Raw genomic sequence first — 20,845 nt, 5'->3', positions numbered from 1 at the left:
GAATTAATTTGAGATACTGAAAATTACTGAGATTTATGAAAAGGAACAAGGAAGATATAAGTTCAAAGTATTTATTTGAGATGAGTGAGTCATTCTGTACATTTGTTGATATGCAGAAACTGCCCTAATACCCAGGGAAGTAATAATGAACATCTTCATTGGTCAAAAAGAAAAACAAAGGTGTGATATTTTTGTTTCCTTAGAAGGTTTGTATCGTTTGCTAGAGCTGTTTCCAACTGGTAATAAATGCAAGGCTAAACTGTGATATTAGAACCATGGCAATAGATGTCAAAGTGAACTTAGTCAAAGTAATTTGTGTGGCTAATATGAAACACATTTTGATGCATTAATTGTTCCGGAGCAGAAATAATTAGAAACTGAAAATGAAAACAAGATAATATGAGTGGTAAAAGGCATACTTAAGGGTACATAGTCTTAATACCCCAAAAATGTTGGATGTTGTACTGCTTTTGGGGGGGATACATTAAGCTAAAGCTGTTGGCCGGATCTAGCAAGCAATAGATTTGGAAGGCCTGAATTATTTAACCCCTCAAGAAGACAGCACATCAGTATTTTTACTTATGTCATTATACTTGAGATAAAGTAGACTCATTTCACTTGATGGATGAATAAACTGACATTAGGAATCATGCAAAATAGAAGAAGAGCAGTTAAATGCTGAAACTAACAATAACACAGTAAATTCTCCAACTTTTCAGGTTTGGACCCTTTCTGGAAGACACATGCATAAAATGGATGTTATTTTGCTCTGTGTAGGGATAAATAGTTGTAATGTTACAGTAATCCACTACATACTCAATAAGACTCAATATTCAGGACATACAGTTACTATAGCATAGGATATTGAGGTTTTTATTTCTACTTTATTGCTTTAATGAAAGCAGCCTGGTTGATATTATTGCAAAGGAAAAAGACTGAGCCAAAAGACTTGAGGGACTAAAAATGTTGAGAGAGAGCCTTAATGAATCAGGATATTGCTTAAAATAACTTTATATAAAGTGAAATAAAATATTAAGGGAAATGTAAATATACATGAATATATGAAGATAATAATAGTACTGCATTTTAAGCTTTTCTTTCCTAAGATAACAATATATAAGCAGTTCAACATTTTTCACAGTAAACAGTCTTCATTTTATATTCATGAGTAAAGGTAAATCTAAATTATTCAAGAAAACACCCTAAATAAAAAGCTACTTTCATAGAACAGATAAACATTACAAGTTATGTCCAAGCAGAACTACTACCTTAAGTATAAGAGTAGAGAAAGTACTGTAAATTCTTCAAATGCCAAGCATATAATAAAAAGAAGGTAAAGGAAAATGGCTACTGTTCACTACTATTTTAACAAGAATTTTTAATACGTTGTCATTTATGTTGAGTCATCTTAGATCATCAAGCACTTAGATGTTAGATGGCTGAATTAGTTAAAATCCTCTAGACAATAAATTCCTCTATCATCAATCATCTATAATGCATGTCTATTTCTTGAGGGTGAGTTGTTCCATTTTAAAAGCTTTCCAGATGTGGTACTCTCTTTACCTACTCACACCTCTTCACTAACATCTATTAGACCACTTGAAGTCAGATTATTTGAAGCCCAGTTCCGAATGTACTTGTTCCAAAGCCTTTTATAGCTGGACAGCCTTTGTCCCCTTTGTCCCCCATGCCAGAAAATCCTGGCAGACTAACATCTTCTATATGAGTTTCCCACACAACAAAATACAGACCATCAAAGCTTTCAGAGCTCCTTAGCAAGTTGCAATAAAAAGGGATGTGGATAAAAGATAAAAGAATTTTGGTCCCTCAGGAGTGCGAATATACATCAGTATTTATTTCTCTGCAGGAAAAGCAGCATATATATCCCAATCTTCAGAGACCAAATGAAATATAAAGGAACTTCCCAAATCTTGTTTGGTTGACTTCAAGTAACTTTTTTAGATAAAATTGACACATATTTTGAAAACACCTGGAAGCGTCAGTAACTTTCCTCCTAACATCTAAGTTATCCCTGAACAGCTAACTTATTATTGTGGCTATTAGCTGAGGCCATAAAATGAAAGAGAGAAAAACTTCAAAAAAGAAAGAAATCACTTAGGCCTGACCCAGCTATCAGGCTATTTAAAATTTGCAGCATTTCCACAAAAAAAGCTGCCCTGCCTGGAAAAGATTACCCACATTCTAGCTTTTTTAAGTTTGTCACATGATGTTTTGTAATTCTGCTACTCCAAGACACTTTCTTAGTTCTGCGGCCTTCTTCTCCAACTGCTGAATATTCCAGTGCCATTGTCTTTTATTTGAATGGACTTTGTTCAGTTGGCAATGCAAACGTTTTAAAATAGCATCATATCTCTTATTCTGTACCTAAAAAAAAAAAAAAAAATCACTTCAAAATTTCATTCAAGTAAAACTATTTACAGAGGTGAGTTCAGCTCATCTAATTCTGTCCCAATATATATTCTGGCATTTGACCAAGTCACTCCACATTTACTTTTAGCTACTGAAGAGACAGAGACATCTAGGAAGCCTTTCATCTGACTTATTTCAGATGGCTGGTTTAGGACAACATGAATCATGCCTCACTTTCTCATTAAGGAAAGAAAAGCTATGTTCTACTAAGACCTTAAGTGCAGAGTTCAGTGTGGGTATCTGCTCTGTAGATGTCTAAAATTTAACAGAGTAACTACCACCCAAGGACTCAACATGTCACAGCTCTGGCAAGGCTTTGCACATGGAAGATTTCAGGCTCCACACTGAGAGATGAGAAAGAAGATATTTTCATTCTTTGACAAGCATGTTTTGGTATAAATGAGAATAGAAACGAGGTAACCTCGATGGCTGTACTAGCACCTTTGTAGCTGCACTGCATTTAAAATGGTACATTTTCCTTAGACAGGCAATACTGCGGCAATGCAGGACTGTCAATTCTGCGCTCGTTGCTGCCTTGCGCAGAGAAGAATGGCCGCTGCAGACAATACTCTGAAATATGCATTCTTAAATGTAAAAAGAATGAAACATTCACTACAATAAAAATGGAAATAACAGGAATTCCCTTAATGAAATTTGGGCTTACTTACCATTGTAAATGGCATATGAGTGGTAGTGTATAATTATTCTTGTGTCTGCTTATTGAAGCATTATTACACCGTATTTCACATGCACATGATGGTGTACAGCTGCATCAGAACCACAGCACTGCCAGTGACTTCCTGAAAATCTCGCTGCCTAAATTTCACAAATAACTAGGAAATTTCCTCACTGGTACTCTATAAATTACACTGCCTTCTTTTATTGGTGATGGTTTGTCTTCCTGCATGTTACCTCACTGGCCACTATAATTGTTTGCAACTTTTCAAGGGAAGCTGTCAGATTCATTCATCTGAATGAGTGCTTGGGGCATCTGCATCACCAGGACTATGTTGTATGACACTGAAATATCTATTGTCTAAAGCATCAATATTATCTGCTTTTTTTAGAAATGAGTCTCTGGCATTATTTGGAACAGTCTGGCACATCTGCTGAGGGAGGGAGCACTAATATGCTTAACGGAGACTGGGGAGAGACAACATTGTGCTTTTCATTGGGTCTTGTGTACATGAAAGTCAAATACTGGAAAAAAAAAGTCTGGGCACTCGTGGTATCTCCACCACCAGGGTTGTTTAAGGACAGGATAGGCAAGCATCTGCCAAGAGTAATATAATCACACACTGACACAGGGGAAAGACGTCAGCAAGGGAATAGACAGTCTTTCAGGTTGGGTTATTTTTGTATTACTTTTACATAACAACAAATTTTCAATTATTTGTGGATATCTTGAATTAGTCCTTATGACTGAAGCTTTGACCCTAAACAGATAACCACCCTGATTTATTGCTGACATCCCTATCCAAGGCTCGGAACAGGATCTGCTTTTCAAGATATGGGTTATGGGGCTGGTGCTCAGGAAAGAAAGAGAAGGTCCACAGGCTGCTTTAAGAGTCAGAAGCACAGAATATGCTGAGTTGGAAGGAACCCATCAGGATCATCAAGCCCAATTCCTGGCCCTACACAGGACATCCCCAAGTGTCATGTGCCTAAGAGTATTGTCCAAATGCTCCGTGAACTCTGTCAAGGCTTGGTGCTGGGAACACTCCCCTGTGACCACTCCCCTGGGGACCCTGTTCCAACCACCCTCTGGATGAAGAATCTTTTCCTGATATCCAGCCTAAACGTCCCCTGACACAACTTTAGGCCATTGCCTCGGGTCCTGTCAGTGGTCACCACAGAGAGATCAGTGCCTGCCTCTCCTCCTCACAAGGAAGTTGTAACAGCAATGAGGTCTCCCCTCAGTCTCCTCTTCTCCAGGCTGATCAGCCCAAGTGACCTCAGCTGCTCCTCATAAGGCTTCCCCTCAAGGCCTTTCACCATCCTGGCTGTCCTCCTTTGGATGCTCCTAACAATTACATCAGATGTCAGCAGTCTGTAGCTGAATTACACCACTGCAGCTCAATAAAACCTCATCCATGTGCCTAGTATCTCACTTTATTCCTGTGCTTGAGTTTACTTTCCCAAGTTGTGCTGAGGACTGCTGGGTATAAATGTCCCTGTCTATCCACTGTCAGTTCTTATATAAAAAAATGGACTGTTTTCAGGAGAGTTCTTAACAGAAAATAATACCCTGAAGGGTTTTGGGTTTGAACCTGCTTCCTTCTGAGACAAAAAATTCATATAATACAAAAAACTGAAGAACAGGTTAACCTTCACTATTTCATTAAATTGATTTTGATAACAGAACAGAACATTATTTTTAGGCTACCTAATTTAAATTTGGGTTTAGAGAACTTTCTTAGGATGATGTTGCCTTGGTAATAGAATATTTTCTCAAATGCTGATTAGCAGACCTATTCTAAAGCAGCTGAATTTTGCTTTTCAGGTTAAAAATTCTCTCTGTTCTCTATCACATAAAAAAAAGATCCTCTCTTCCTCCTACATTTTACAATGGGCAATACACATAACCTTAGATCAGGTAATCTTTATATTTTTAAGCTTTGCTCATTAAATTTCGTGGCATCTATTTGAACTGACAAGATAAATGGTATGAAACTTCCAAATGAAAAATTACCTAATCATACAGGGTATTTTAGTAAGGAACAAAACAAAAAATATAGTTCAATTATTTAAAAGAGAAGGTTTTAACTACTGATAAGAATTTTACCTTGTCAGCTAATTAGGAGCTGCTATGTTATTCCTAATTTAATGTCAGCTCAAATTAGGGAGATTCATGGGAAGTCCATTTTCTAGGTGCATTTGATTCTTCCACTGATGAGTTATCAAGTCATGAATAATCAAGTCAGCAGTGAAATGTAAAGTATTTCAGAAGTACTACAGAAATTTTAAAATGTGCATTTTGCTTTACTACCAGTGACCTCTTTCTTTTTAGGGAATAATTCCAAAAGTTCACAGATTAACGTCTTCTTAAAAGACTTCAGAAATAAATGTTCTTAACAATTAAGCTCTGAATTTCAGAAAGACTATCACTACCCAGAATTTAAGACCACATCATTACTGCACATACTTGAACAATGTATAGCCAGCAATGGTGTATAAAGTACTTCAGACTTCATTCGCACTATCTACCTTCTGTCAGGAGAACTGCAATTAAATTTTATTCAAATGACTCACCTCAATTTCTTTTCTAAGCTTAGCATGCTTTTTCTTCTCTTCTTCCAGCAGATCTGTTTTTTTATTGATGACATCTTTCAATGTCGTGATTTCGCTTTTTAAAAGTGTGATTTCTTCCTGCAGATGTAAGCAAGATACAGAAATCCACTCCTTGAAAGGTTGCACAGCACATCTATTAAACTTATTAAAAATGTCTCATTTTAACAGTCTCAATTAAGAGAGATGAGATCAAGATCTATAATAAACAACTTCACAATAAACCTATTAATGCTAATTAAAATGTTTATTTTGAAAGAGTAATTAGAATTAATTATTAAGTATTTTATAGCATTTTTTTAGACCTGTAAGAATATGTACTCTTGATATGAAATACGAAAGCTACAACAATACAGGACTTTGAGCTCATTTTGGTGGTCTTTGTTTAAAATGTAATTAACTGCAAAATGGAAGACTATTTAATGTAATATTTGAGATATGTTTTTCTTTCTCATAGAAAAGTACAATGTTAATTAGTAATCAATATTGAAAGATCTGTAGTACAAACAAATTTTCATCAATTTACATTAACAGAGTACCATCAGATTTTCAGTAAAGTAAGTTACATCAAAGTTGAAATCTTTGATCCCATGTCAACTTCATCCTTGTGTTTGTCCATATATTGGAAAGAAAAATTCCTATGGGGTTGTTTTTGGTAAAAATTGCAATTGGGCCAAGTGAAAACAACAGTGTTAGATTAGAACACCAAACATATATTTCCTCTCTTCTAATTTATATCACCATCACATCAAATCTACCTCCTGCTGGCAAACAGCTCAAATTTAAATTTATTTTGTTGACAGCAAAGTTTAAAGGATATTGTATTTTTACCTGAAAAAAGCAACACTGTGGCAATCTTCCACAGAATTCTGAAAAGTGTCCATATAAGTTTATCCAAAGATAAAGTTTAATTTACAGCTCTGTAATATTTTCATATTTGAGTTCATTAGATCACACAATACAAACCTGTTTTTTACAATATTACACAGATAACAATAGCTGATGATATTTTTCACTGCATACTGAAGTGAAGATTTCTCCAATTAACACAGCATTATGAATTACCTATATTTCCTTGTAGTCAGTCCCTCATGAACCATAAAGGCAAAATAATTATATTATATAAACTACATCAAAATTATTTCCCATAAAATGAAATAATCAAAAAGGAAATAAAGTACCTGTACTTGTTTTATAACAGATCCTTCTGGATTCTGAAGATCACATATTAACTCCTCTTTCCTTGTCTTTAATTCTTCAACAATAGCTTTCTTTTTAGCAAGTTCAATCATAACTGGCATTTTACTTTCCATCTCCCAAAACACATGTTTATGTTCCTTTATTTTTTCCCGATATTCATTGTTTCTCGCAAGTATCATCTCAAACTCCTCTTGTACTCTTTCTGCATCACACCTCAACTTTAAATTTTCAGAATACAGCACTCTGACTTGGGCCTCCAGATTTTCACACTGATATTGTGTCATTTCTATGGCATCATCTTGCAGATGTATTTCCTTTTCTGTTGTCTTTGTTTCTAACAGAATAGAATTCATTTCTTTTTCTAGTTCCTGGCACTTTGCCTGCAAAATATTTCAGCGTTCAAATAAGAACATTTTTTGGGGGAAGATATGAAGTGTCTAGTTAAACACTGTAATTCAATAGTCTTCTTTTTCACTTGTCTAAGGTGGTTTGAATGGAAGACTTAAATTTCTTATTATCATCACCTTAGAGGCACAACGCAAGAATACTAATTTAGTCTTCTCCCCTTAGATTGAGTCTAAAATATGAAGTAAGATATCCTTGAACTCACTTTAAGTTCCTCACATTTGCAAGATACATAGGACGTGGCAAATCAAACCAAATCCTACTGTCTGCTTAGAGATGAAACCTGGTGAAGTCCTAATCAGACTAAAAATAACTGAAGATGGCAAAAATCCCTTGCAAACCCACACAAACACATAGAGGGGTGTGTCAGGTGATGAAGCTTAACTAGACTGTTCAGCTGAGGTTTTTATTCCTGCCTTCATCACAGTAGTAGTTGAGAGCCGAATTAATCCCAGCTATTTTCAACCCCACAAGAAATATGTATCTAGTCCTAAAAACTCCTCTACATAATCTCACTGATGAGAAGAGAACAAAACCAGGAAGTAGTACTTTAACCCATCATAAGAAATCACAGATTCATCAGGGTTGGAAAGGACTTGTAATTACCTAGGGCTTTAAAGTTCTGTGGGTCTTTTTTAAAGCAAATAAATGTTTTTAAATTGTTTGATCACAAATTATTATTGCAGCACCATCAGGCTATATTACAGGATACACACAAACCTTCTTGTAATGTGTGGCCTGTCCTGACATTCCTAAGAAATACAAGATTTCACTCCTACTTCAGAAATGTTATCTTTGTGAAAAATTTCAGATATCAATTATTTCAGTTGTAGAGCTATGCACAGATATTATAATTGGAACTCTACTATTTCCATTTCCATTCTTCCATGCTCAAAAATATCAACTGGTATCATCTTTTCTCAGACTTATAAGTTAAGTTTCTCAACAATAATTTGATCTTGAAGGTTAAATAATAATTGAAAGCTTAATAAATGAGGAAAGAAATTACCACAGATTTTTCATACAAACGACACGCATCCAGTGTTCTACAAAATAGTACTGAATAATACCTGTATTTATGACTATTTAGAATACCCTCTTCAAACATAAGGGGGGAAAAAAGACTTTTGTGTCAAAAAATACGGAAAGAAAAAAAATTCTATAGTCTGGAGAAAATCTGCCAAAAAGGAAAAAGTTTTAAAATCCTTCCCTCAATATTTCTTAGGAAATTACCATTAAAAAAATTTCAAAAAGCTCTAACTTTGCATTTAGTTGTTGTGGGTTTGCTTTGTGGGTCCAGCTCAGTATTTTTGTTTTGGTTTTTTCCAAGTAACAAACAAAAGTTTCACCTGCTGTAATGAAGATGTAGCTGTGTTGTGGCCTTACAAATGGAAATACATACTCACAGTTTTGGCTGAGCCTAAATGCCACACACATGAACAGAACAGCTGCCTTACACTTAAATGCACTCACCCATTAAGTACCATCAGCTTCTCTCGTTCATGGAAATACTTCCTCATCTAATGAAAAATAATTGATTAAACTACTCTAAACAAGGTTTATTACCTGCAATTGGAAAAGAACTGTTTTGCTTTTTTCTATGTCTGACACCTGTGACTGCTGCTGCTCTAAAACTCGTTTCACAACTTCAGCTAGTGGTGGGGAACTTTGCTTAGCCATTTTAAGCAGACGTGAAGAACTGGAGGGACAAGAAAGAAGTGAATTGTTTTAGCTTCATTCCGTTTAGTTCCTGTTGATAAAATAATATTAAGGGCTTTTCCGTGGGATTGCAGATCGATACATTCATTTGATCTGGTTCATTTTTAATCAGCAAGACCAGGTTACTCAAAGCTAATCACTGAGAATTAGAAAACTTTTCTTGCAGAACCTCCTAAAATAAACCGCTGCGATGGTTTATTCCATCTTCGGCTTCTCTGCACGGCAGATCCTCAGTTTGCGAGCACAGCCGTAACTCTTGAAAGCACCTCAAGAGCGCCTCAAGCGCCTGAGGCCGCGCTCTCGCGTTCCGCCCGAGCTGCTGCGGCCGCCGCACGGCACCGGCAGCGCTCTCAGGGCCGCCGCCCTCAGGCCGCCGGTCCCCGCCACCGCCCGGGCAGCGCCGGCCCCGGGCCTGAGGGAGCCCAGGGGCGCGGAGAGCCGGGAGAGGGGCCGATCCCGCCGGGAGCCGCAGGGAACACGGCGGGAGCCACCCCTTAGGAAACGTGTGGCTGCTTCACCACCCGTGGCGGTGGTGCCGGCCCGCTCGCCCGTGCCTGAGGCCGTCCTGCTCAGCGCCCTCCTCTCCCAAGTTCCCCGAGTTACCCCTTTCACCATATTAAACTGCGCTTGCTGCCCTCTTTTGTTGTGCAGAGAACATTAAGTTTTCCCGAGCACCACTGGGTTACGAAGGAGAAGAGATGTGACCCGGTTTCTCCTGGCCTATGCCGTGCCCTGCTCTGTAGCCATGGACTTGCCTCTGGTCCACTTGTACTCCTCTAGGGAATTCTAGGGAATTTTAAGCTTAAATCGCACAATTTTTATAATTTGATTTTATTATTTACCTATTTTGTAATTTTTATGTTTTTATAACATTTAACTTAAAAATATAAATATTATGTATTATATTAAGCAGCTTATATATAATATATATAATATTGAGCAACTTGCATATATAAATATACTTAAATATAAAAATACTTTTTAATATTTATTTGTAATAACTATTTTATAATCTAATTGCTCATCTCTGCATATGACCTTGTTTATTTTGTCCCTTTTTTGAAATGGCATAAGCTGAATATAATATTTCAGCCAGAGATGTCAATTTGTCATTTTTCAGAATTGTTTTGTACCCTGAATATTTTCTGACCTTTTCCTTCTCAGCATTCTACACCAAAAATAACCCCGGTAATTAGTTTTGCTTCCTTACTCTGGCTGAAGGAAAGAAAATGATTGCATTGGTTTCTCTCCACCAAGTAGTTCTCCTGTTAGTTTTTAATGACCTAGCTCAGTCACATTTGGCAGTGGGGTGGAAAGCCTCAGAGATGATGGATTTCTGCAAACTTCAGGGAAAGAGATGTCTGGGTGCGGAAGGACAGGATAGCCTCATCGGTTCCCTTTGGGAGGGAGAACCAGGATTCAGCTCTCATCCCTCTGTCCAGCTGAAAGGAACAGCAGGAGGGGAGATGGCAGAGCTCCCTATGTGTGTTTTGGACCTGGCAGTAGGTTTACTGTAGTTGCAAGGAAAGGAGGAACAGGAGACAGTGATTCATGGGAAATCAGACTTTATTAATTCCTCTGTCCATTAAAAAATTACTGTTCTTTTTTTCCTGCTCCTTTCTTCCATTGTCATATACTTAACAGTCATGACTATGATTTTAACACAGCTGAGGAAAAATGCATTTATTGTCATTTGATTCTTGCACAAAGCCTGATGTAAATCCCTCATTTTCTTGCTTGCCTTTTAACCTTTGCATTGTCCTGTCAAAGGATTAAGACCTTTTCACTAAACTCTGTGAAATTTCTGACTGCTACAAGCAGAAATTGCCATCCTCATTTGGGGCCTGTCGCCCAAAAAGCTGACATTGTGTAACCTCTCTAAGTCCGGAATATACTTTTTCTTGACTGGCTGCCAAATTCTTCACTGGAACATGCAGCTACAGCTCAGAAGAGGAAACTCCTTCTCTCTGCACAAGTTTTCCTTTAACTTCTTTGTGTGGTTGTCCTGTTTGGCTGCGCCGTGCGTTCGTGAGTTGGTGGGTGGTTGTGCAAAGCTGGGGTAGCAGGACTTGCGTGGCAGGGGTAACGCCGCTTCCGGGTGCAGCGCTGCCCGGGCACTTATTAATCATCTTGGTGCCTTGTGGAACAGTTTGTTCTTTCCGGTGGAACCAGCAGCAGCAAAGCAGGGTCCCGTCGAAAAGAAGAAATACAGGTTCGCACTACAGCCTCACACAGCACAGGAATTTCCAGCTTGTACAAATCAGCTCCGAGACTGAAAGAAGTGAGATATATAAAGCTGGAAATGTCTGTGTATTTTATCAGATGGTACCTTTCAGAATTTAAAAGGATTGTCCACCTGTGTAAGTAAAATCCTGTGTTAGGAAAACTGCATGTGCTTCAGTATTTTTGTTGTATGTGGTGATTTCTGTTTCTTCAACCTTGCCTAAAAAAACCTAGGTTAAAAGAGGAAGAATGTTTTATTTTAATCCCGTTTAAGAGACTTAAATGTATTTCTTTTCTCCCGTTTTTTGAATTTTCTTTTTTGTATTTGCTCTTGTTGAAATTTTACACGTGCTCTTATCTCTGTTCATTTGGGCTGCTTCAATGACCTGTTTTCTTTCTCAGGGCATCTCTCTCTGGCACATGTTAAGTATCTCTTGCCATTTTAATTTTCAAAAAATTATGTCTGTTCTCTCAGTTTCTCTACTAACATAAGATGACCAGCAGGGTTCAAAGATGCAGGAAATTGTCAGCAATCTTGTCTTGGCTAACAGTGAACTTTCAGAATTAGATTTCTGGGGTTCTTGAAAATTGCTTTTTTGCATCTCTTTTCTACCTGGGGCTGTCTCTTCTCTGCAGCCTGGTTTTATTTCCTTTATTGTTCTTTTTCTATATTCACTTTGCTTTTCTACTTTTTGCTCTTGTTACCTTCCTCACCTCTCATATCGTTATTGATAATTTTCTTTGATCTATTTTTTCTTGATATCTGTACAAGAAAATCTTATTAACCTCCAAATGTTTGTACTGACAGTTTCAGGGAGTGAGAAAATAGCTAATGGGTGGCCTTGGCTTCCATTTTGTGCAAGTATTTGTCTTGAATTGTGTACTAAAACAATCAACTCCTTAATAAATGTACTTATTTTTTTGGATGAGGCTTCGATGGAACACTGGGGCTGTACATCATGTTAATGAAAACCTGAATATGCATTTCCCATAAGCTAAAACATTGCTGTGCTTGACAAGCCTATATTTTGAAAAGGGCATTTTTGGAGCGACTTAGAAAGGAGTCAGTTTGGCTATGATTGTAAGCAAATTTACTGTGATACTGCTGTCCTCACTAGGACTCTGTGATGCAAAGCTGGAAGGATATGAGGGTGAATCAGCCCCATTGTTCCTATGTGTGCATCCCAATAATTGCCCCTGTGGAGTTTTTGCAGTGCATACACAACTTAATAACAACGTAGGCAATTGCCTGTCCCTCATCAAACACTTTCCTTCCACCCTTTCTTTGGTGGTATTTTTCTGGGCAAGTACGAGGACAGCAGTGAACTCTAGTGACCTTCCACTATTGACATATATGAAGTGGAGCAATAATCTGTTTTTGCACTATGCCTCTCAGTTGTACTATCTTTCCTAGGACTATTAGCTGTACCTTGATTGGGATCATGTCACACTCAAGACAGGCCTCCCACAGAGTGTCAGGGTAGGGAAGGAAATATTCTGATTTCCCAAGTCATGGTCTTTGGCATGAGTCTGTTTCAGCACTGTTTTCTTAGCAAGCTCTTTCCTCTAAAATCCATTATCAGCTATGTGTAAATAATCAAGGATCATAAATTCCTTGGCAGTTGCTTTTATCTGCTATCACATTTTGATACTTTTAGCTTACCTGTTTTGATAGTTGCTAATTAATCTTTGTAAGTGTTAAATTTGCAGAAATGAAAACATCATTTTCAGTCAGGATTATTTTTCTTCCAGTCTGGGGGAAAGAACAATGAAGGAGACACAGAATGTTTTCTGTAAAACCTTCTCTAAATAAGCCGTCCTTTAAAACCACAAAGGTCTTTGACCTCTCATTTCAGTGTAGAAACTCTGGGAATCCACTGTCAACCATAAAATGCCAAGGAGTACATCACATCTACCATAATGATAGGCCTCAAGTACACACACAAGTTGTATTTTTGCAGGATAATGATGTGATGTGAAGCCGGAACATTCATGTGGTTACAGGAGAATGAGGTCTTGGGGCATGAAAATTGTGCCGGCGTTATTTGGTGTGGTTAGCTCTGGTAGCAGAACACTGATTTCAAAGACTTAAAAGATTCTCAAGTTCTTTGTTCCTGCAAAGATAAGAATTTTCCTACAAGTAAATTAATATTCATGCACAATTTGTTGCTGTGCCAAAAAAAACCCTGATGGTGTTTAAAAGTACTCTAAATTGTTATGGGGTCTTACAACTGGTGGTAAAGGTGTATATATTTCTGCTAGGTCAAGCACAGTGCTTAGTCATGAAATCTAAATAGGGGTCTTTGAGGTTCCCAAAGCAGAGGGATCTAGCCTTTTGATCCAGACCTCTGGATGCCTGCACTGGAAATGGAAAGATTCTCAGAGAGAGAGAAAAGAAAGTCAGAAACTTCTGAAAGGATATGTAAAAGAGGCCCCCATAGCAACAGAGAGAGGAAGACATGAGTTTCCTAGCTGGGCTTGGATCAACAAAGTTCAGAAAAGGGAAAAAACAAACCACCAAAACCACTTACACCATGGGCCACAAGACAGATTGTGAATGATAGGATGATATTGGATAAGCTTAACACGTTGGTTTCAGAGCAGAGTGCAGCTAGCAGAGTGAAAAAGCTGAGCCAGGGAGTTGTGCACAGTATTTTATTACTTTAATTTAGTTCTAAATACTTCTTTCATTACTAGGTAAAATTTCAGTAACCTGTGCTGAGTTCTTGTGTGTGCTGAAAAGAAGAACTATCATGGTCATGTGACCCTCCACACAGAAGTCAGAAATTAGCAAGTCAATACTTTTGGAAGTGCAAAAAGGAGAAGTACAAAAGGTCTTGTGAAGGCCTGCAGGAAAAAATGTCATTGCCCTGACAGCTCAGCACCCTACTGCTAGGCGGGGTAGCAGACATGAGCTCCATCTCAGCCATAAGTATGTTAAACACCTCCAAATAAATTGTTACAGAAACTCCTCCAGTCCCAGGAAGCTAAGGGACCTCTGCATTTGTTTGCATCATGGAAGCTGGAGGACGGCCCATTAGTCATGTTAAGAAGATCCATTAGGCTAATGAGGGTTAATTGATTCAATAAATCTAATCTTAGGTACCAACCTTTCATCATCCCTGACCTGGGAAAGAGCTGAGGTAGGTGGGGTGGTGGGGAAATACCTAAATGCTTAAATAAATACATAATTATTCCCATTTCCACTAGTTCTTTTGTTGGAATTTCTTTTGATGCAGCTGGGAAAGCCTAAGTCAGTAATTAACTGCTATGTACATTCTCTATGCAGTATCACTGAATTAAATGCCTTAACATGATTCCGTGTTTGGACTAACAGTGCTGTTCTTGCCTTTTTGTTTGTTTTTCATGTTTTGTTACTACTTGACAGTTGTAGAAGCCTTTAAAGATCCTGGAATATGATGGAAGCAGTACTGATAGATCTGTTCAGCCTCCCAGCCAACTTGCAGAACAACATCCAAGGATTACTACACAACACACTGGAAACCATTGAGAAATGCTCTTCCATCCATGCTCTGTGTGTTTATGTCATGTGTTGCCAGAGGCAGGGGAGTGAAAGGAAAGATGAACAAGAGTTCTTGTTTCCAGCTCTGAGAGGTTTTCAGAGTCTGAACAGAAGACTGGAGGTGATATGTGCTCAGACTACAGCTGCTGCTTTGTACACCATCAAACAGAGACTAGATGAAAAAGACCTGAGCATCATTAAAGTTATTCTCCCTACCATAAGAAGAGACTTAATGAAAGTATATATAGACCATCTCTTTACGGCAGTCTACCAGTTTGAATTCGAGGATTTACAGGTGGTATCTGACTGTGAAAGCCTGCAGATATCTGAACCTCAGCATGAAGGGCAAACACTTCCTTCACAGGATGTGGCACTCATCCAAAGTGAGATTCAGTTGTACTTGGAAAGCCTGCCAAGCCTGAAAGGGGAGCTCACCATCCTCAGATCTTCCCTGATCCCAGGTAAAGAGAGTTCCAGCTAATAGTTTTTACAGAGGCTGTTACCAAGCATACTCCTTCAAGGGAGTTGCAAAATGGGTAAGATTTGGAAATGCCTTCAGGCATCAAATAACTCTATATGATGTTGTAGTATCATGTCTGTAAGAGGGAGAAAGTGTCAATAGAAATATAGCAAAAGGCTAGCAAGGCCTGGGCATGATCTGAGGAAAGACAGTCCTGGGTTTAGTGAGGGCAGACCATAACATTTTCTCCCCTCTGTGTGGGAATGACACACTTTGAGAGCTACCATCATCATTTGGAAAGGCAGTAGTATAAGAGTTTCTCCTGGTCTGCAGCCCTGGACATGCCTGATGTCTCAGTGTCCCTGCCATGGCATGATTATGAGCAAGAAGGAAATTAGGAATCCTTAAATTTAAATGCCAGAGCTAAATCCAAGGTAAAGCAATACTCTACTTGATTGGCTGATTCCAGGTCTCTTCAGTATAAACCCATGTAATAGCCGGCTTGGTCTTGTGTTGAAAGCATTTGTTGTGTTTTCTTGCCTTGCCAGATGATATTTTCTTACATGGGTTCACCACAAGGACAGGTGGGATCTCCTACATACCAACTCTAAGCTCCTGCAATCTCTTCAGCAGTTGCAAGCGGAGGGACCCACAAGTCGTTGTTAAAGAAAATCTCCGCCGGCTAGCTAATGCTGCAGGATTTAACCCAGAGGCTTTTCACAGAGTCAAGGTATCTTATAAAACAATGGATTCGAGTAAATGGCTCAGATATTCCTTCATGTATCACTGGCTAAGTTGTAGGCATTACACTTATCTTTGTTGGCAAGAACTTGTGATAAGCAGGACAATTAAAACATTTATGCTGGCATCTTATCTGGGGGAATAGCCATCCAAACTACCAGCCATTTGGTGCAATATGGAGAAGCAGTACTGATTCTTCCAAGTCTGTTCTAACATTTAACTTACCACAGAGTAGAATAATCATATAAATGATTGGAGCACTTTCTCCTAAAAGAAAAGTACACCATTGCTTCTATAGTGGCTTTCTACTGGTACATCTGCATGGCGTTTCAACAAGAGAGCACCTGATTTCCATAAGTAATCAGTTAGTGCAGAAGAGTGTTTCATGTCAAAGAAAAAACCTTGTACTAGTCAGAGCTGATTTGTTTTGCAGCCATATCACTGTCCACATTCTGGTTTTGTTTTGACAGATTGATCACGCTAATGCTGTGTGTATTATGGGAAAGACAGAGCCTGACAACTATGATGGAATAGTTACGAATCAGAAGGGTGTCACTCTGGCAGCTCCAGGTGCTGACTGTATACCCGTGCTGTTTGCTGATCCTGTCAGAAAAGCCTGCGGTGCTGCTCATTCTGGTAGGAATTGCACTCCCTGTGCAATGCAAAGATTTCCTGGCACTCTAACTGAGATACAAGAACTCAAAGCTGGGCTTTCTTCTCTCTATTCCAAACAATGCCCAAGTGCAAAATTGGCTTCTGTCTATTCCAAAAAATAGACTGTCTCTAGGCTGAGCCTGTTTTGGTTTTTTTTCCCCCTAGAACAACATTAAAATACTTTGACCATATTATAAAAATTAATTTCTGACGTATCTCTGTTGTATTCCCACTTCAATGTTTAAAGCACAGAGGAGCTGTGAGATATGCTCGAACTGCCCGATCCAGGACACTTGGGAAAAAGAACTCTGTTAATGTGTACGTTGGGGGGGGGGGGGATGGGGGAGGGTGAGGGGAGGGTGTCTAAGCTAATTTATTATTGGATATAATTATTTAATTTTAGGTGTAAATGCACCTCCTAATATATACTTTTAATAATTGCATATACTTTCAGGTACTAGAAAATTTAAAAGAAAATCGATACCAACTTTTTTTCAACCTCTCATTTCTCACAGGATGGAAAGGTACATTGTTAGGAGTGTCTATGGCCACAGTAAATGCTATGGTATCTGAATATGGCTGTAACATGAAAGATATCCTTGTGGTGCTGGGTCCGTCTGTGGGACCTTGCTGCTATAAACTTCCTCACGAATCAGCAAAAGAATTTCACAGAATTGATCCAAAGTGTGTGAGACTGTTTGACTCTGCAAATCCTTATATTGATATCAGAAGAGCAACAAGGTAAACCTCCTGAGGGAACAAAAGACTAATTCCACATTCATTACTAATAATTATTTTGATCCTGTATTATTCAGCACTAATATGGTGAGGGTTCTCAACAAAGTACTCTCTAGTTCTTTGCAGATCAAGAAAGGGTACCTTTGAATTAATGGTATTTACTCACTTTTGCTGGGTTTCAGCTATTTTTTTATTGTTATACTGTTAGTTTATGGATTATAGACAAAAGTTCAAATTTAATGGGATTTTACAGGTTGCAGGAAAGCAATTATTTTAGTCTAATACAGAAAGAAAGTAACAAGAAAAGCAAATGAAAGCCCCAATCACAATATTGGTACAGTTTGTTCAGTTGGTACTTGAGGTTCTGCCTTAATGATAGTGCCTTATGGAATGTGAGGATGTACAAAAAATATTATTTTCTGTTTCTCTTTTTTTTTGAGGATTCTTCTTGAGAGAGGTGGGATTCTTCCCAAGAACATCCAAGATGATTCTATCACAGACCAGAACCAAAATATCACTTTCTGTACTGCCTGCCACCCTGATAAATTTTACTCTCACTTTCGTGATGGCACTAACTTTGGGACACAGATTGGCTTCATATCAATCAAAGACTGAGACAGTATCTCTTACTCTAGAACAGCATTTTGATAATAAGTCTGCTGCATTGTCTGGCATCCTGGTCTCCTCATAGAAGTTCTTTCTCTTTCCTAGACTTGCAGTAGGGAGTTCATGGGTCATGAGGTTCTCCTCCCTCTTCCCTTCCTTGCCATTCTGAGGCAAGAATAAGTACCGATGGTGTGGGGACAGCAGTTCTCGTATGAGACAGCATGCACAGGAAACAAGGACAATCCAGACCAGTGGCAAAATCCTTCTACAAGACCCAGATACAAGCTCCAAGTTTATGGATCCTCCTTGACCAAATATTTTACAGAAACCTCACTGTCTTAAGATGATGGAAGCACAAAAAAATGCAGTCTTCATTAGCTTCTGGTTGAGACTGCTGAATGACGTTAAGTATGACATTGCTAATACAGGAAGGGAAGGCCAGTATTGCACATTACCTGTTTGAGACACCCAACTTTGATAGTTTCAGCTGAAGCCTTACAAAATTTTGTGCATTGGATTAATTTTCTTCTTTTGATTAAAGAACTCCAAAATATTTACAAGACTTTTCCTATGGAAAATAACTTGAAAGTGAGAAGCAAGCAGGCTCCTTTGGGGCAGACATTGAAAATATATTAACTCTCACCATTCTGTAATTTTTGGCTGCAGAAAAGTCTTAATTTATGATGTGTATGTTCGTGTCTCCTTAGGATTTTTTTTCTTTAAACAGTGCTTTGATAATGTCATTGACACAGTCTAACAATGCCAAGTTATTCAATAAATATCTAAAAAGTTCTGTGAATTTATCCTCAGGTAATTTTACTGACCAGTAGTTGGACTTTTGTGTCTTACAAAGCAAATTCTAAGTGTGCACTGTTTTCTTTTCGACATAAAAAAAATGCCTCTAGATTTTACAACAGACATGATGTTTTCTGACACGCAGACAGTGAGCGATCGCTAACAGTGAAGCTGTGCTGACTGCGACCTGCAGGAGTGCCAAGCACAAGCCTTGGGCCAGCGGCGCGCATGACGTGCTTTCTATTGCGGATTCTGTGAGCTTTCCCCGGTCTGACTGTTCTGCCCACTAGAGGTCAGTGCTCGCCCACGCTGCGCTTCCACCCTGGAGGCACGGATGGATGAATGGATGCGGGTCCAAATCATGTGGATTGCAAAGCACGGCACAGCACACGCTGCTACTTTTGCCTCTACTGTCATCTTCCAACTTGTTCTAGTATCTGTGCTTGAAGAATAATCTGTTTTCATTTTGATTCGGAGCTGATCGAATTGGAGCTTTCCTTGTTTTCAGGAAGAGCAGAAATTTAAAAATAAACTTCCTTTTACTGTGAATGGTATTTCTCAGAGAAGAGTCTGGCTCTGAGTATGTTCTCTGACTGTAACCATCTACGAAAAAAAATATGCTTCTGCCACCCATTTTACTTCTTCAGAAATATTCTTCTGCTGCTGTAGCACTGCAGTCGTTGACAATTTTCGGTTACCTTTTTAAAACTCCATTGCTTTCAGTTTCCCTTGTAACTTCACAGTGGTGATGTTCAGTTGGCTTCAAACTGGAGGCTCAGGATCCAGCAGGGGCAACACTCACACTGCTCAATTTAGAGCTGCTAAGTGCATGGCTGCACACCAGCTAATGGTGTGTATGGTATGCATTACGTGTATTATTGACTTGTTCTAAATATGGGATAGTATAATTATATGGACACTGACAGGCTTGTCTTGCTGCACTAGTTAAAAACACCAACCCGACATCCTACCTTGACCTTTTAGTCCTGTCCCTTTGCCTTGATATCTGTACCACTTTATGGATACTGATTGACATAGCAGTGAGGTGAATAAGGTATCCTTCCTGCAGCTACAGGGGCAGTAGCACTACATAGCTTTCAGTCCCTGCACCTGAAGCTCAGCCAAAGCTTGAGCAGTCTGTCAGTGCCCTTCACTTAACCCTCTTCCCTTGTGGATTAAGGGTATGCCATCAAAAACAGCTGAGTTACTTGGTTTTGCAAGGCACTTAACAGCTGAAGCATCATAGGGGCCCATGTGCCTGCTGTTATCCCATCTCACCTCAATGATGGTTTCAAACTAATGCATTAATCCTTTCAGTAAGTAGGAAGACCTTGCAGCCATGCTACTTACCACGGTTCAAATGCTCAACAGTACATTAAGTCACACTAACATGATACTGATAGTAAGCCCTGGCTTGTTCTTACCTGTTCAAGGATTACCGTAGAGATTTTGTGTTTAGAAAAATATCGTTGACAGGTCATGGTAGGACTGTGCAAGCTGGAGAGAATATCAGAATGAACAGAAACACCAAAGGCTTCACCTTTTAGAAGACAAGTCGTTACCACAATTGTTCTTTTTTTCTTTTACATGAATTACCTAGACTGTAAACCTTTCAAGAGAAGAAAGTCTTTTGCACATGGATGACTGAGGTGGAGAACTCCATAACCAATAGGAAAATATTGTAAGGGTCAGTCCCAAGTCAGGGTAGGCTCTGAATCATAGCTTCTTTCAAAAGGCCTTGCTACAAATGCATTTTAATTCTGGTATTAAAAAAAAAAGTTTAGAGGAAGGGCATGATAGGAAGGAGACTAGGCTGTTTCACATCTCTATTTACTTTTCATTCCTGTTGCTTACTGAAGGAGGCAAGCACATCACCCCTGATTCACCACCTCTAGGGAAGCTCTTAAAATGCCTCATAAATTGTTCAGCTGTACCTAACTAATTATCAGATCCCATTTATTAACCTAATATCTATTGAATTTATAAGCTGCATTTTCCCTATTATTATTATTAAATAACATTATTAATTATGATAATGGTGTACCCTGAGGAGAGCACATGAC

The 20,845-nt window shown here is 38.6% G+C and overlaps 2 protein-coding genes across 2 annotated transcripts; one reads left to right on the top strand and one right to left on the bottom strand.

Annotated features, from left to right (window-relative positions):
• Positions 1 to 2,220: 2,220 nt before the first annotated feature.
• CCDC122 (coiled-coil domain containing 122) lies at positions 2,221 to 9,003 on the bottom strand (the record flags this gene model as incomplete). Its single annotated transcript, XM_082277824.1, has 4 exons — positions 2,221 to 2,385; positions 5,683 to 5,799; positions 6,900 to 7,298; positions 8,890 to 9,003. The coding sequence occupies 4 exons, from the start codon at positions 9,001 to 9,003 to the stop codon at positions 2,221 to 2,223; spliced, it is 795 nt and encodes a 264-aa protein (XP_082133950.1).
• Positions 9,004 to 11,216: 2,213 nt separating this feature from the next.
• On the top strand, positions 11,217 to 18,127 carry LACC1 (laccase domain containing 1). The gene is made up of 6 exons (XM_082278961.1): positions 11,217 to 11,402; positions 14,654 to 15,249; positions 15,797 to 15,978; positions 16,460 to 16,625; positions 17,159 to 17,384; positions 17,822 to 18,127. The coding sequence occupies exons 2-6, from the start codon at positions 14,682 to 14,684 to the stop codon at positions 17,994 to 17,996; spliced, it is 1,317 nt and encodes a 438-aa protein (XP_082135087.1). The 5' UTR covers positions 11,217 to 11,402; positions 14,654 to 14,681; the 3' UTR covers positions 17,997 to 18,127.
• The last annotated feature ends 2,718 nt before the right edge of the window (positions 18,128 to 20,845 follow it).

This window comes from Coloeus monedula, assembly GCF_965178545.1.
Source record: "Coloeus monedula genome assembly, chromosome: 3".
Taxonomy (NCBI): domain Eukaryota; kingdom Metazoa; phylum Chordata; class Aves; order Passeriformes; family Corvidae; genus Coloeus; species Coloeus monedula.
This window is presented reverse-complemented; position numbering and strand designations above follow the sequence as displayed.

Excerpts from the sequence above, each read along its gene's own strand:
- LACC1 (XM_082278961.1), top strand. The coding sequence starts at position 14,682 with ATGATGGAAGCAGTACTGATAGATCTGTTCAGCCTCCCAGCCAACTTG. Across the intron at positions 15,250-15,796 it reads CAGATCTTCCCTGATCCCAG|ATGATATTTTCTTACATGGG; the intron begins GTAAAGAGAGTT and ends TTGCCTTGCCAG. Across the intron at positions 16,626-17,158 it reads CTGCGGTGCTGCTCATTCTG|GATGGAAAGGTACATTGTTA; the intron begins GTAGGAATTGCA and ends CATTTCTCACAG.